We start from the raw sequence: 15,912 nt of genomic DNA on the forward strand, positions 1-15,912 counted from the left end.
AGAGATTACTGTATTATTCCATAAGCAGAGGAATGCTCCTCCCTCTCACAAAAGGTCTCAAGAGCATTGCTCCCGAAGCACAAAATAAATTAGATATCATAGAACTATCAAATAGAGTAGACAAATCCAAGATAACTCAACTGTTCATATTTTTTTTCCAGATTACATTAACAGAATCTCATGATACATGACACAAAACACTACTATAGAAAGATAAGCACGAGATAAAATCAGTTCGAAACCGAACAATTTTCCTTGATACATTATCAGTAAATGCTGAGAAGAAAACGAGAACCAATTCCGAAATGAAAGCAGAATCTTCAACATCATCCTAAACAAGACAGATTACATCAATCAAGAGTAATCAGACAACGATATGCTCTTATCATCCGACACGCTAGCGAGTCGCCCGGCCCGCACGCCAGTCCCGCTGGGCGGCCGAAACGCCACCGCCCAGACCTGATCCGTATGGTTGGTCAGCGACTGCGAAGCTGTTCTCATTTTAAGATCCCACAGCTTCACTGTCTTGTCGCTTGAGCCTGTTGCAATCGCTACCCCATCTGGACTCACATCAACGCTCAAGACCCAGCTAGCATGACCCGACATAGCATTAATCAAGCTCTTTCCCTCTGCATCGTACATGTGAACGTGGGCATCGTCGGAGCCCGAAAAGAGGACTCGCGCATCGACAGGCGAGTACACAAGAGAACGGACAGGCATGAAGTGGCCTTCTAAATGGTGGAGGAATTTGGCGCGAGGAACGTCGAAGATAGAGATGGTGCCATCCATTGAGCCACAAGCAAGTTGTTTTCCATCTGGACTCCACGCGACTGAGAGGACAAACTTCTTGTTCCCGCTTTTGTCAGAGGGCTTTAACCCTTCCGGGCGAGGGATGGATAAGGAGGCAATCAGCTTCCATTCGGCTGTGTCCCACAGTTTGACGGATGCACTGCCACCACCAGCTACCGCTAGAGTGGTTCCCTGTAAACATAAAACATTGTGGGTAAGCTGTCAAAAGAACAACTATTTTTATGCAAGTGAAAATCTTGATCAACTCTAACCATTCATGCTAAGCCAATGATTTGGCGGCCAAATATATTATAAGGAAGCAAACAAACAAAGACAGATTATGGAGGCTTCAAAGTTCAAAGGGCAAACTAGATCTGAACTTGCAAGCCACTGAACATGGGTAATATTATCATTATGTCAAACATAGGCCAACCAGGCCGGGGATGAGCGTATGGTCCACATTGCTCCACCGTGTTGTCAACTTGATTAATAAGATATTGGGTCTTGAAAGTGAGATCTTGTATAGTTTACAACACAAACATAACCCCCCCCCACCCAAAAAAAAAAAAAAAAAAAAGAAGAAGCTCCTATGCTGGAAAAATATGAGCTGGTTCCTAGAAGGCACACAAAACAAAAACAGAGTAAACAAAAATTGAAACAACAGTGGTAATTAAATGTCAGTGTCTGGCAGTCTGCACAGTTGAAGGGAACAAGAATTGTTATTTCTCTCAATGAGTGCCCTACTAGAAATCTTTGATAAGTTTATACCAGAACCTGCAATCAAATGTAACTATCTAACTCACTAACTACCAGACCATCACCACAGCTTGAAGAAGCCCGACCTGATAAATGAAATTTCTAGACAAATACCAGCCAGAGCTAATATTTGGTTGGGCTTGAGTTGCTCAAAATACATCAGAATCCCAATCCCCGACCCATTCTGTGTATACTGACAATCCAAAAGTAAAGGAAAAAGATTCAAAGACAGCAAAAGAAAAGTGACGAAAAGGGAAAAACAATAATTGAAGATCACTGCTGAGCAGACGTATCAGTGATTAAAAAATCGTGCCTAGGCAAGGCGAGGCTGAGTCGCCTCACAGTGGTGAGGCGAGGCGAGAATGGAAGAGGCGGTCGCCTAGTTGGTGAATTCTCGCCTAGCCGCGAGGCGTGAGGCGATGAAAAAAGGTCGCCTAGGCGAGGCTGGGTCACAAACAAAATATAAGGGCAAAATACGACTTTTACCCAGACACACCTCATCAGATCAAAGCCGCCTCTCACTCCTGGGCGATCCGAAGCCCTCTATCGGTCTCTCCTCTGCGATTGACATCAACATCGAAGCCCTCTTTCTCGACTCTTCACTCCGGTAAGCTCTCTGCTCTCAGTCTCTCACTCTCTCTGATGCTGATCGATCTCTTTGCTCTCTGTCTCTGTCTCTCTCTCTCTGATCGATCGAGTGACCCACACTCTGCTCTCTCTCTCTCTCTGTGTTGTTCGAGTCTTACCCAGAGGTCCCAGACACATTTTTTTTTTTTAATCCTGTCGGTCAGACTTCAGAAGTTCAGAGACTCACACAGAGTCACGACTCGCACTCACACAGTCACACGTACACACTACAGTGACTAATAACCCACAAGTTTGTGAATTATGTTTCTGCATTTTGTGACTACACAGTAATAAGTAATAACTCTACAGTTTTTGCATTTTGTGAATTATGTTTTATCTCCTTTGTTTGTATAGATATTGTAGATGTCGAATAGAACCGATCCTGCTTGGAAGTATTCAAAGAGACATGATGATAATAAGTTCAAATTCACATGTAATTTTTGTAACAAAGTGGTTACTGGGAGTGTTTACCGAGTGAAGCTACATCTTGCTGAAGGAATACCCTGATGTGACTTCATGTCCTAATTGCCCAGAACTAGTTAAAGAGGAGATTAGGGCATTTATCTGTAAGAAGAAGGAGACGGCGTCTAGCATAACTCCTCTTCCAGATTTTGATGAAATGGGCAATGAGGAGGACATTGATGAGGATGAGTTTTATGTACAATCGAAGCCCCCTCCTAAGAAGCCCAAGACCAAAGGGCCTATGGATGCTTACTTCACCCCTGACCCAGAGATCGAGGTAGAGAATAGGAGAAGTGGTAAACAACCAAAAGTTGACGATAATACGCCGCAAAAGAAGTTATTGAAAGAGCGGGCTCATCAAGCTATTGCGAGGTGGATTTACGATGCTGGAATACCTCTCAATATTGTCAATGTGGAGTCCTTTGAACCGATGATTGAGGCTATTGGGCAATATGGCCCTGGTTTAACACCGCCGACTTATTATCAAGTGCGTGTCCCTCTTCTTAAAAAAGAGGTGGAAAATGTGAACAAACAAATGGAGGACCACAAGAAGGAGAGAGAGGAAAATGGATGCACTCTTATGTGTGTTGGATGGACGGATCGAAAGAATAGGTCATTGATAAATTTTTGGTTAATTGTCCTAAAGGTAGCATGTTTATTGAATCGGTTGATGCATCGAGTCGTTTCACAACCAGGGACAACATGTATAGATTGCTTGACGAGTATGTGGAGCGAATCGGAGAAGCTAATGTGGTCCAAGTTGTCACGGGTGGTCCAAGTTGTCACGGATAGTGCCGCATACAATAAGATGGCAAGTAACAATGAATTGCTATGTTAGTTACTAGTTACTACTCAAAGTCTCAAATGTATTATTTCTTACTTTATTACTTACTCTTAGAATCTTATTGTACTTGTTTTAGAATCTTATTGTACTTGTTCTAACTTATGATAGGGAAGTTGTTAATGGCAAAAAGACCACATTTGTATTGGACTCCATGTGCTGCCCATTGTTTGGATTTAATGTTAGAAGACATTTTCAAGTTGCCATATTTGAAGAGGACATGGGAAAGGGCGATCAAGGTACACGGTTATATCTATAACCGTCCGACATTGTTGAACATGATGAGATACTTTACCCAAAGAATAACTTAAGAAAGATGTTCACATCAGAGGCTTGGAGTAAAAACAAGTGGGCAAAGGAGGCGGATGGTAAAAAGGTAGCAGAAATAATGTTGTCGCCATCATTTTGGAACAATGTCTTGCTGGCCTTAAAATTTGCATGTCCTCTTGTTAAAGTACTTCGTTTGGTTGATGGTGAAGAAAAACCTGCAAAGGGATACATCTACGAAGCCATGGATAGGGCCAAAGAAACTATTATAAATACATTTGGCGGAGATGAAGACAAGTATAAAACTGTGTTTGAAATCATTGATGCGAGGTGGGAAGTGCAATTGCATCAACCTTTGCATGCAGCAGGCTACTATTTGAACCCTGCATTTTTTTACAAGGATGGTGCAAGGATGAAAGCTGATAAAGAGGTATGGAAGGGTTTGGTGGATTGTATTGAAAGGCTGGTACCAACTGAGAGGATGCAAGATGAAATTCTTCATCTAATAGCATTATATGAGGAGGAGGAGGGAATCTTCAAAAAGGAGATGCAATTAGGCAAAGAACTACAAGGTCACCAGGTGATCACAATTTTTTACTCTTTGTGCTTAAAAGCCTTAAATACTACATCTTTATTCTTTATCCTTTGCGACAATATAACTAATTGGCAATGTGCAGTTGAGTGGTGGAAGTTATTTGGTCGTGAAACTCCTGAATTGCAAAAATTTGCCATCAAGATCCTTAGCCTTACTTGCAGTTCATCCGGATGCGAGAGAAATTGGAGTGTGTTCGAACATGTGAGTATTACATTAAGGGATTTTTAATCGTTTTGAAGGTGTGAATCGTGTGATATTAACTTAAATCCCTTTTAACTTTATTTTGCAGCTTCACACCAAAAAAGAAATAAGCTAGATCAAAAGCGCCTCAACGACTTGGTGTTTGTTAAGTACAATAGAGCATTGAGGCGTCGATATATGAACCGTGGCAAATTTGACCCGATTTCCTTGAAGAACATATGAATGGTTGATTGGGAAATTGGAGGATGAGCTTGTATTTGACGGTGAAGATTTGGATTGGAATGTTGTTACGGAGACTAGTGGGGTTGAACAACCTAGCAAAGTAACTAGGTCAACTCATAAACCAACAACTTCAAAGAAGCGTTCAAAAGCATCAAGTTTTTGTATAGATGATTGGGAAGAAGAAGAATTTGATGACATTGTTTCAGACAAAGGAGAAGAGGAAGATGTGGATAGATATCAGTCAAATGATGATGAAGAAGATGAAGATATTGGTGATGAGTGATGAAAGGATGACCGATGATGTCTTGTTTGGAATATCTGGAATTCTGGATTGTTAGTTTGTTACATTTTATGAGCATATTTTACTAATATTTAGTATGTTGGAATGTTGGTTATTATGCAATATGGTGATGTTTGTTCTTGTTTTGATGGTAGAAGTGAATATTGGTCATTTATGTAGTTTATATTACTTTTTTTTTAAACGCTTGCCTCGCTTCAATGAGGAGCTCGCCTCACCTCACCCCTACGAGGGCTTTGTTGCCTCGCGTATTTAAATCACTGAGACGTATGTCCTAGTACCACACTCGGGCTGCTGTGCACATGACTATGGAGAAAAATGATGAAAGAATGCGAGCATACACGACAACAAAACAGAGATGAATCTTCTTTTTTAGAGCTTGCTGTGATTTTTTGCAAGAAATGAAGCTGGAGTTTGGCTGCTGGTAGCAAGAGGAAGGGGGTAGAAACATGGAAATAATTAGGTTCACAAAGGGTTTAGTGATTGCATGTGGCATGTTCAAACATCTTATGTAACTCACTCTTGAGCAGCCAGCATGTCTTTCTAATCTTCCTATATCCCCATACACATGAGAGTCTGACGCAATGCAATTAGTCCTCTTTCCATAAAGCACAACAACAAGAACAAGAATTTGGTCACTGTGTTCACCTACAAATTGCGATGCCTAATAACACAGGGCATGAAAACCTGACAAATACAATACTCGTGACCTCTAGAAAGAAATTGAACTCATGGAAGCAAATTAATTAGTATCACAAGCCTAACTTATGTTCAGGCACAAGAATCCAATATCAGATGTTCAGGCACAAGTGTCCCATATCGGGAGGAGGAGGAAGAACCCTGAATTTGTACAAGATTAACAAAGCAGAAGATCTTCCTCAACCAAGGTTTACACGAAATATCTGTCATAACTGTTCTTTAGCGCACAATTCATGTTCCTCTACCAACATTTACATGGCATACTACCGTCTTCACAGTTCACTTACTCACAATTCAATGTCCAGCTAGGTCAAAACCTAGTTACCTTGAATCGGAGGTCTTGCAGCACCAATATTCCTCCATAAAAATGTTTCGATGCACACAAGTTTGCAAACTTTTTGGCAATAAGATCTAGAAAATGCAAATATTCAAGTAATAAAGCACACCCCCAGGGTGAATTGGTAAATCAGTGATCCAACTGTTGATATCAAAATACCAACACCATTTTCCCATCAACCAAACACAAGAGATGATCTTTCAAAATTCCAAGTCATCACATCTAAAAAAGATAAAACCAAATGACAATCCAAATTAAGGATGTAACCGAAACTTCAATAGATACAGTCATGCAGATGCTAAATTTCTCTACAAGTAAATCCCAAGGGGTTGGCCTGGGACAAGAACTACTAAACGAATCAAGCTACTCGAATTCGAGCTCGCGTTCTCTTGCAAAAAGTTTGTTCAAGATCAAATTTATTACCTAAAGAGACCAAGCTTGAACATGAAGGTACTTACCAAACAAAAGCACACTTGAACATGAAGGTTTCAAACCAAGTCGAACAAGCTACTACTTGGCTCGTTCACTTATGATATCTAAAAAATTCAAACTACTAGAGATTGCCACTGGAGCTAATCTCATTAACAAGCTAAGCTTGAACATATTTTTTGAAGCTTGTCAAGTTTCTAAACCAAGCTTGACCAATCACTTGCTTGGCATGTTTCTCACCCCTCCCAGGGACCTAGGGTTTGCTCCAGGTTCAAAACCTCCCGGTGCCATCAACTCATTTGGACCATAGGGACTTTGTCCCGATTTAATTGGTTCCCGGCAAGTTGATGGTAGGATTGTCCCCAGGATTAGTCGAGGTCCGCTAGTGGACGGTAGGATTGTCTCCACGATTAGATTAGTTGAGGAGAGCCTAAGCTGGCACGGTTTACTTCACTTATCAACAACGAAACTGTTATACATCTAGGTTTGCAAACATATACTCGTGTTTAGGCATTGAATTACCTTGGGGTCGAACTGCATTTGCCAGACTTCAGAGGGCGGGGCCTCGAGCGTGGCGATGGTGTTGTTGTGGTCGACGTCGAAGACGCGCACGAAGCTGTCGAGGGAGGCGGAGGCGGCGATGACGCCGGATGGATGGGCGGCGACGGAGATGACCCCGAGGCAGTGCCCGGTGTTGGTGGCGACGCAGGTGAGCTCGTCGGAGCTCCACAGCCTCACCGTCTCGTCCAGCGACCCCGTCAGTAGGAGCGGCGGCCGCTCGTCGGTGGCTGGGACCCACGTCGCTGCCCATACTGAGTCGTCGTGGGCGTTTTCGACCGATTTTAGCCCGGCGAGCTTCATTGGGTGCGGTGCGAGTGGCAAAACCCTGTAAAGAGCGAGAGTAAGAGAGAGAGAGAGAGAGAGAAGGAAAGGTTTTGTTCCTGTAATTTTTTTCAAAAAATCTCCATTCCGGCATGAGAGAGATAGAGAGCGAGCATTACGAGAGAGAGAGAGAGAGAGCTTGGTACGCACTGTGGTCGTGAGTCCTGAAAAAAACCACTAACGCCCGACTGACCGATGGACAGCCCTACTAGTGTTGATCTTCCCCACCTTGGGCGGGTCGATATTCGGGGCGGGGGGTGAACAGAAACGGCGTCGACCCGGGTTTTACAGATACCTCGCATCTTCAGCACTGGAGGTTCATTAAAACGACGTCGGTTGATTCACTAGGACTTCGCATCTGGAACATGAGAAGTCCATTAAACAGCGGAATGGTAAATTCTGAACTCGTTCTTGGTTTATTTCTTCATCTAACCTGTTCAAGTTGTAGATCTGGTCAATCATATTGAAATAATTAAATATCACGTGAATCGAAATCAGATTGATAAATAATCAGAGATGATAAAATTGAATTTAGTTTTCGTAAAATAGGGCTTGCCGCACTTGATCGAAAGACGAGTTACAAATCATCGCATCTTCAACAGGCGAAGTTAGTCAAACGACGTCGCACACCATTTGAAGCTCCCTCCGGAGGGACTGCGGCGTGTAATCTGTAAATTGCGAACTCGTGCCGAATTTATTTCTTGATCCAAACTGTTCAACTAGTAGAACTTATCAAGACGATAAACCTTGTTGAATATCAACTTAATCGAATGCCGATTAACACATAATCGGGCAGTATTAAAGTGAATTTCATTTTAAGAAAATAGAGTTGGATACACTGGATCAAGCTCATTACTCTATTGCGGAATAAATTCACTCAAAGGGCCTTCTCGCCTTCGGGGATTTTCATCACGCTCTACAGCTGAGGAAGGAATTCATGGGATTCGGTTAGTTAATTTTCTTTAGCTTTCATTGTTCTTTGGATCATGAAATTCTGCTCCATTGCCTGTTTAAATTGAGTTAATTAATTAAGCTCTGTCAAGTATTTGTCGACCCGAGCTGTTGCGAGCTTAGTGACATAATCCTTCGGTAGGACCCTTTGCACTGGCTCTCGATCCTCATCACTCTATGCTCGCGCTCTCGTGAATTTTATAGTTTGGAATGTTTTTGAAAGAGTCAGTCACGCTCGTGTTTCTCTGCTCATGCACGCACACGGGTTGCAAGCACCGGTAAACTAACAATTAGAAAGGGAGGGAGTATCTCATTCGTTAAACTACTGATGCTCTCTCCCCTTGTTCGGTCGTTTAGAAAGTTTGCAACTTTGTGTTTGCATTGAGGCTTTCTTTGGAATTGTGTTTGCATTCAGACGGAATATTGTTAGTGAGTATGGAAAGGTAAGAACTGTCGAGTTTTTAGAGTTATTTCATTGACTTAAGGGGTAGGTCATAACTTTGAGAAGCAAATAGGAGAAGGTTTTGGAGAGTGGCTCGTTTATATTGCTGTTCTTCACGCTCCTAGATATGAAGTTAAATTTTGAAATTTACAAATGTGGTGTGAACAAAATTGCTGATATTGTGATGGGTCTGAGGAACCCTTTTTAATTTGAATTTTTATGGGTCCTTTGTGTAGGTGCGTGTGGGGTCAATTTACCCAACAATTGACGGTTTGTAGAGAATTTTGAGGCTTGAGTGGATTCATAGCCTTTTGCATGTGGCTTTGTAGTTTGTGCCTGTAATGTATAGAGGTGAGAGGTTTTGAGGATTGAGAGGATTCCTAGCCATTTTGCTTTTGGCTTTCTATGTATAAAAAATTGTTGGGAAGTCCACTATAGCATATTTGTAACCCACTAAATCCACTTCTAAATTTTGATAACCCCTCTAGTCCACTAATTAGGTTTTGGTGAGGCCTTAAGTCCAATTCAATTAAAAAAGGAATTAATTTAAGACTAAAATACCCTTACCTTTAAAAACTGTTAATCTGCTATATCTCACTCCTATAAAATCTCCCATATCCCACTCCTATAAAATCTCCCATATTCACGTTGTTTCCATATCCAGAAGGGAAACAGAGTCCAAACGAGAGAGAGAGAGAGAGAGAGAGAGAGAGAGAGAGAGAGAGAGAAGATTACCCTTTCCATTCAAATCCCATATTTTTAGCCCATTATCCGTTCTACGTTTGAAATCCCAGCAGTTACGTTGGAATAAAGCGACAGAAGATTCTCCTTTTCTGATACACTGTATATAACGTTATATATTCTCCTTTTCTGATACACTGTATATAACGTAATTGTACATATATAACGTTATATACTCGTTCATCAGTTCTCATTTAACGTGCGATACTTACATTTTACGTTATATACTCATTTATCGGCTCGCATTTAACGTTATATGAGTTTTTGAAATCTTTTTACTGCACAAATAATAAGTCAGTAAGGCCGCTGCGCGGTCCAATTCAATAAAGTAGAACATATAATGACTAGAGTTTGATATAACCTTATATAATGTCAATATAACGTCGTTGTACATATATAACGTTATTAAGGTTATATAATTTATTGAATTAGTCCGCGCAGCGGCCTCAATAGAGCGACAGAAGATTCTCCTTTTCTGATACACTGTATATAACGTTATATACTCGTTCATCGGTTCACATTTAATGTGAAATACTTACATTTTACGTTATATACTCATTTATCAGCTCGCATTTAACGTTATATACTCATTCACTCATGACGGAAGATCACATATAACGATATTAAGGATGCAAACCTAAAATGATTTTGGTTGTTTAGGTTTAACCTTATATAATGTCAATGTAACGTCATTGTACATGTATAACGTTATATACTTTATTGAATTGGTCCGTGCAGCGGCCTCATTGACTTGCTTCTGATAACCGTATATGTATGAGCTTCTGAAATCTTTTTTATTACAATGCAAGAACATATAAATAATCTTATATATGTTTACAATGAAAAAACAAACAAAGAACCTTATATGTGTTTCGATTACTTTGCCACATAAATAAATATACAAAAAAAAACGTAATACGTGTGACAAAAAATAAACATATAACCTTATAACTTTATACTTGAGATTCTGTCCTTTCTAACTCAAAAAAAAAAAAGAAAAAAAAGAAGAGATCTCGTAACTTCTTTCCCTTCGATTGCGATGTAGGATCTGACGAAGGCAATGGAGAAACGAAGGCGAAGAACGGCAACGGCGACGGCTTCCGACTGAAGCGAGGGCGAATCAAAGGCGACGGAGACGAACGTGGGTGAACGGAGACGTACGTGGGAGGAGGCCGACGACGAAGAAGGGCTGACGCCGAAGAAGCCCGACGAGGACAAAGATTGCCGACTACCAAGAAGTGACGACAAAGAAGTTCGTTCGTCTGGGTTTCTGCCGAGTTTTCTTCTTCTGGAAAAAAGGAGTTTCTGGAAAGGGGTGGGGGGGGGGGGGGGGGGGGTAGGTGGGGGGGAGGGGGGAGGGAGGATGGGTTTTATAATGGATGAATCTGATAAAAAAACGTAAATGGAGGAAAAAAGGGAGAAAAAAACGGGAATGAAGGAAAAAAGGGAGGAAAAAACGGGAATGGAGGAAAAAAGGGAGAAAAAAACGGGAATGGAGGAAAAAATGGGATAAAAGATTTTTTGAAAGCAGGGGTATATTAGACTAACCAGGGTTATTATATCTTTACTAATAGGTTAGTGGACTTAGGGGGTTATAGAATTTAGAAATGGACTTAGTGGGTTTGGAAAGTGGTATAGTGGACCTGGGAAAAATTCTCCCTTCTATGTATGTATATGGCGCATTTCCCTCTTGATGCCTTCCATTCGTCAACAAATCTCTAGGTAAGAGAATGATAACTTCCTAATTGGTGATGATGATGTCCGTTGCATTCTTTTTAGCCCAACAACTGGGGAGAGATCCTATTCTGTCTTTGGAATTTCATGCTAATTGGTCGTGACCATATTTTTCTATATTCAAAAATGTTGCTTAATGCTACCGGAGCTACTAGACCTAAATGTACTCTCTCCCCTAAACCAGAAATATTGAATCTTCCTGAGGCTTCAAATGTAAAGGAGTGGGAGTTCCACTGCCAAATTAGAAATGGATATCCGGAGGGAACAATTAGAGAAACCCAAAGAATACATTTGGGGCAAGTTGAGGGTGGGGCAATTGAAACATTCTACATGCAAATATTAGAATTGGAAATTTAATCTTTCAATTATCTTTTGTAGGGGAATGAAGATCTAATTCTTGTTCATGATGCATCCAACTTTGGAGACTGCCGTTTATCCTTGACAGTAAGTTATTGTCCTCCTTTAACATTACTTAGTGTCATGTAGGTTGTCCATGATTGTCACAGTTGTAGTGTTAATACATCCTTCGCTTTTGGTAGATACCCAAATACGGGATTTTTTGAGAACATAAATTCGTTGTGGGAGCTAGCACAGATGCCTCAATGGAAACCTGAGAAACCTCTGAGAGTTGCAAATGGTTTCACCTATGTACGTAGTATTTCAATTTTGTCATGTCATATATCTGCTTCTATTCAACTATTTTTTGGGTAAGGTAAAATTTTATTAGAAAAGAAAACACATTACACCCATCAGGGGCATACCCCAAGCCAACAAACTATACAAATCAACACCAAAAACAAGCCTGAACTACCACATCATGAAACAGGACAAACAGAACACAACAGAAATTACAGACTGCCAAAAACTCTAAATGGGATATTCCACAAAAAAAACAGAGAGCTATGTTAGGACTTGACCTCTTAATTCTCCTCCAGGAGCTCACACAAGCTCGGATATCAGTTCGCACTTTGATTTCCAATTGCTGCACAGTAATCCCATAACCTTTGAAGATTATGCTATTCCTTTCTCCCCCAAACATGGTACAAAAGAGCTGCAAGAGCAACCTTTGAAAACAAACAAGAAAACAGAGAACCCCTGTCAACTTGAATCATCCAGTCCATAATTTGAGGCAAACTAGTAACAGGACATTGAGGTCTCAGGTCCTTTTGCAAGGCTTTCCAAAGTTGAGAAGAGAAAGGACACTGAAAGAAGAGGTGTTCATGGTTTTCTACAGAAGCAGAACAAAAGACACACTGATCATTCATAGCCATACCCCATTTAAGGAGTCTATCTTTAGTAGCAAGCCTCCCTAGATGTGCAAGCCACTGAATAATGGACCAGTGAGGAACATGATGCTTATACCAAATAATTGTGGACCAACTAACTTTAGGATGCTGCCTTCTAATAGCATTCCATGCTGACTTGATAGAGAACTTGTGGTCAGGGGTGAGATTCCAAACAACTGTGTCCTCTTGAGAAGGATGAGGAACAAGATGAGCAGGTGTGGCCCTCAAGATGTCCCTAGTCACAGAATTCCTACAACGTGACCATTGCCAAGACTGGTCAGCAATAATGGTATCAACTTTGGCATGGAGAGTCCTGCCCAAATTGTAGAGAATTCTAGAACCAAACCTGGCAAAAAGGGGGCCCAAAGGATGCCAGTTATCCAGCCATAAAAAAGTAGATTTTCCATTACCCACCACATTAGTTATCCAAGGATGAACAAGAGATCTCAGGTTCAACAACTTTCTGACCGTCCAAGAGGCAGAAGAAGGAATAGGAATGTGCCAGAGACAATGATCTTTGATTATGTAAGTGTGAATCCACTTAACCCATAAAGTATCCACTTTGAAGGCTAGAGCCCATAAGTGCTTGGCCATAGCAGCCTCGTTCCAGTCTTTAAGGACTCTAAAGCCCAGACCCCCTTCATCTTTTGGAGAACAGACAGCATCCCAAGTCACTTTTGCACCACTAGATTTCATTTGGATTCCAGTCCAGAAAAAAGATCTCAACAAGGCTTCAATTTTATTGAGAATCTTCTGAGGAATCATAAAGATAGTGCTCCAATTTTATTGAGAATCTTCTGTTCAACTATTCCTTCTTATATCAGTTTTCTTGGTGAGTTGTTGATAAGAAGTTTCATACGATTTAGCTTCTATTCCATTTCTGTGACAGCTGGCCCCTTAGTTTATGAAGGAAAACGGACTGAAGCATGTCACTTTCTCGACCGTGGATGGAACGTTAGAGGCGCAGCTCCAACGGTGAGAGTTACTTCTTTCTGCATCTTAATATATTTCATAATTTTGTACAGCTACGCGATCCCTGCATCTTAAGTTCTTGATTTGGGTAGGGGGGCAGTCATGCTGATTTGGATCAGTTGAACAATTAGACAGTAGGGTAAGGGTATCAGATATGTGGACATGTATAGTAGGATATTTTCCAGCTAATATCAAGCAATAGAATTTTACATGTAACATGCAATGGGCTACGCTGAGTCACCGACAACATTAAATGTAGATAGTATAAAATATGCTAAATCTAATAGTTCCTGATGGTATTGATGTTATCTGGCTTCTTCTTAATCTAGATGGGCATAGCTGATGCTATCCTGGACCTTGTGAGTAGCGGAACCACATTGCGATAGAATAATTTAAAAGAAATCGAAGGTGGAGTAATATTGGAAACCCAGATTTAGTCTCTTTTGACTTAACCAAGCATGTAAAACCAATCTTCGAGAATTTATTAAAATGGTGGGTCTTTGTTCTATCAAGTTGAAGTTGTCTGTACAGACTCTGCATGTTCTAACCTTGTCTTCAGGCTGTTCTTGTTGCTAGCAGGAAGTCCTTGACCCAACGGAAAGGAGTATTGGACATTTCTCATGAAATCCTTGAAAGATTGGAGGCACATTTGAGGGCAGCTGGCCAGCTCACGGTTTACAGAATTTTGTTCTTGTGTTATGGTTTCCGTTTTCCTTTACTGCCATTGTCTCACTCTGCTCATTTCAGGTTACTGCAAACATGATGGGAACCAGTGCAGAGGAGGTGGAGGAGAGTACTGAGCCAAACATCATTGTCAGGCTTTCAGGTGAATCTCTCTCTCTCTCTCTCTCTCTCTCTCTCTCTCTCTCTCTCTCTCGCTGTGTGTGTGTGTGTGTGGTTTGAGGATTTGCCTGTGGACCACCATTGCTTTTTGGATAAAGAAGTTAAAAAAAGTTAGGTAGGGTGTCTGGACATCCCCTTGAATTGAATGGACCCATGCACTTTTGATGCATTTGAATTGCATGAAATGTGGTCACTAAAGGAAATTGGTGGGTTTTATCGTCTTTATTAGTACATGAGATCATTTTAATTTCCATGTGTTAGACCTGTTGTCATAAGAGACATGCCAAGGTTTTCCAAATGTAGGTTGTTGAACACTTCACGCGATGATCTGGTCAATCACATAGGAGGATTTTTGAACACTTCACTCAAGTGTTAAGCCCGATAATTTCATGTCAGGAACAAAGCCATGGATGGAGTGATTTTTTAATTTCACTTGTGATTTTTGAGTGAGGTGAGGGAGGCTACAATTCAAGTGATGGATATTTCTTTGAGACTAGTTGTTTGGATTGAATTCTTAAGAAAATGAATTCAAGGAGCTACTTTCGGTGATTTTCCACCTATTGACCTTGCCACATTGTCACAACCAAGCTATGCATTTTATTGTTAAGTGTTGATGTTGGTCTTCTCCATTTTCAGAACAGCATATACACTTTCATGTTTATACATGCAGGGACCCACCGTAAGTCTGCTTTTTTGAAAACGTGAACATGACAGGAGAGTAGCAGCAAATTACTATCCGATAGTCATGTGTACCCAAAAAGTTGTTTTATAAGTCTCTTCAACAACTGAGAGCGGTAAGACAATTTTCTTTTTTTACTATGCCATAGCCATATGTCTAGCCCAAACTTGTGAGACCGACTCTTGGTTACAATTTTCCGTGTCAAGTGGTTTATTACATGAAGTTTCCTAAGGCACCTCCCAGCAGCTTCAATAACATTCCACTCAAAAATGCAAGTTGATGAAAGAAAAATCTCAGCGTATTGGGGATAGGAGGGTAGACTCCCAAAACTCTCATCTTGCAAAAAGAAAAGCACCGGCTCAACATTAACTGAACCTCCCTCATCCGACTAATGAAGAAAGTAATCTATACAATTTTCCGTGTCAAGTAATTTATTACGTAAAGTTTCCTAAGGCATCTCCCAGCAGCTTCAATAACATTCCACACAAACAAGAGCTTGGCCCATACAAATATCTTTGTTTCTCCCTAGATTCACGTGTGAAATTATCACTTCCCTTGATTGATTGTATACAAGATGTGGTTATGCCTCTCTCTCACAGTTGGTATCTTTACCATTGTAGGTCAACTGAAAAACGGGTTCTTGTTGATGTGGTATATCGTCAATGATTCATTCCCTCGAAAGGGTCTTATGCCATAATTATCTACAACACCACAACTGTGAATGTGTCTGCAGAAAGATGCGGATACGATTATGCAGACTGAAGAATATAATAGCTAGCTACATGTTGCTGTTCCCTTGATTTTTTACTAAGTTTTCAATGCACATAAGCTTATATTCATATTGCTTATCGTTCCTTTT

At 40.8% G+C, this 15,912-nt stretch overlaps 2 protein-coding genes across 6 annotated transcripts in view; one reads left to right on the plus strand and one right to left on the minus strand.

Annotated features, from left to right (window-relative positions):
• LOC131299499 (ATP phosphoribosyltransferase 2, chloroplastic-like) overlaps positions 1-15,912 on the plus strand; it is a 41,342-nt gene extending 25,430 nt beyond the window's left edge. The window contains exons 1-7 of one of the 5 annotated variants that reach the window (XR_009190804.1): positions 8,137-8,352; positions 11,652-11,717; positions 11,813-11,921; positions 13,449-13,534; positions 13,861-13,939; positions 14,091-14,204; positions 14,279-14,304. Coding sequence is in view for 1 of the 5 variants with exons in the window: in XM_058325083.1 (XP_058181066.1) it covers positions 11,813-11,921; positions 13,461-13,534; positions 14,108-14,204; positions 14,279-14,357; positions 15,674-15,750 (436 nt within the window). In the remaining 4 variants the exon portion in view is untranslated. Of the gene's footprint in view, positions 1-8,136; positions 8,353-11,651; positions 11,718-11,812; positions 11,922-13,448; positions 13,535-13,860; positions 13,940-14,090; positions 14,205-14,278; positions 14,358-15,673 lie in introns of those variants that run through there. The other 4 variants (XR_009190803.1, XR_009190806.1, XR_009190807.1 and 1 more) reach the window with 4 other exon arrangements.
• Positions 133-7,591, minus strand: LOC131299498 (WD repeat-containing protein VIP3-like). Its single transcript, XM_058325082.1, has 2 exons — positions 7,046-7,591; positions 133-981 (listed from the first exon to the last, which is right to left on the minus strand). Exons 1-2 carry the CDS (start codon positions 7,382-7,384, stop codon positions 355-357), a joined length of 966 nt encoding a protein of 321 aa, XP_058181065.1. The 5' UTR covers positions 7,385-7,591; the 3' UTR covers positions 133-354.

Source organism: Rhododendron vialii, chromosome 9a, assembly GCF_030253575.1.
Source record: "Rhododendron vialii isolate Sample 1 chromosome 9a, ASM3025357v1".
In the NCBI taxonomy this organism is placed as follows: Eukaryota; Viridiplantae; Streptophyta; class Magnoliopsida; order Ericales; family Ericaceae; genus Rhododendron; species Rhododendron vialii.

Bases quoted from the DNA above. Each gene is read 5' to 3' on its own strand.
- LOC131299498 (XM_058325082.1), bottom strand. From the start codon at position 7,384: ATGAAGCTCGCCGGGCTAAAATCGGTCGAAAACGCCCACGACGACTCA. The intron at 982-7,045 runs GTAATTCAATGC...TTATGTTTACAG, and splicing joins AAATGCAGTTCGACCCCAAG to GGAACCACTCTAGCGGTAGC.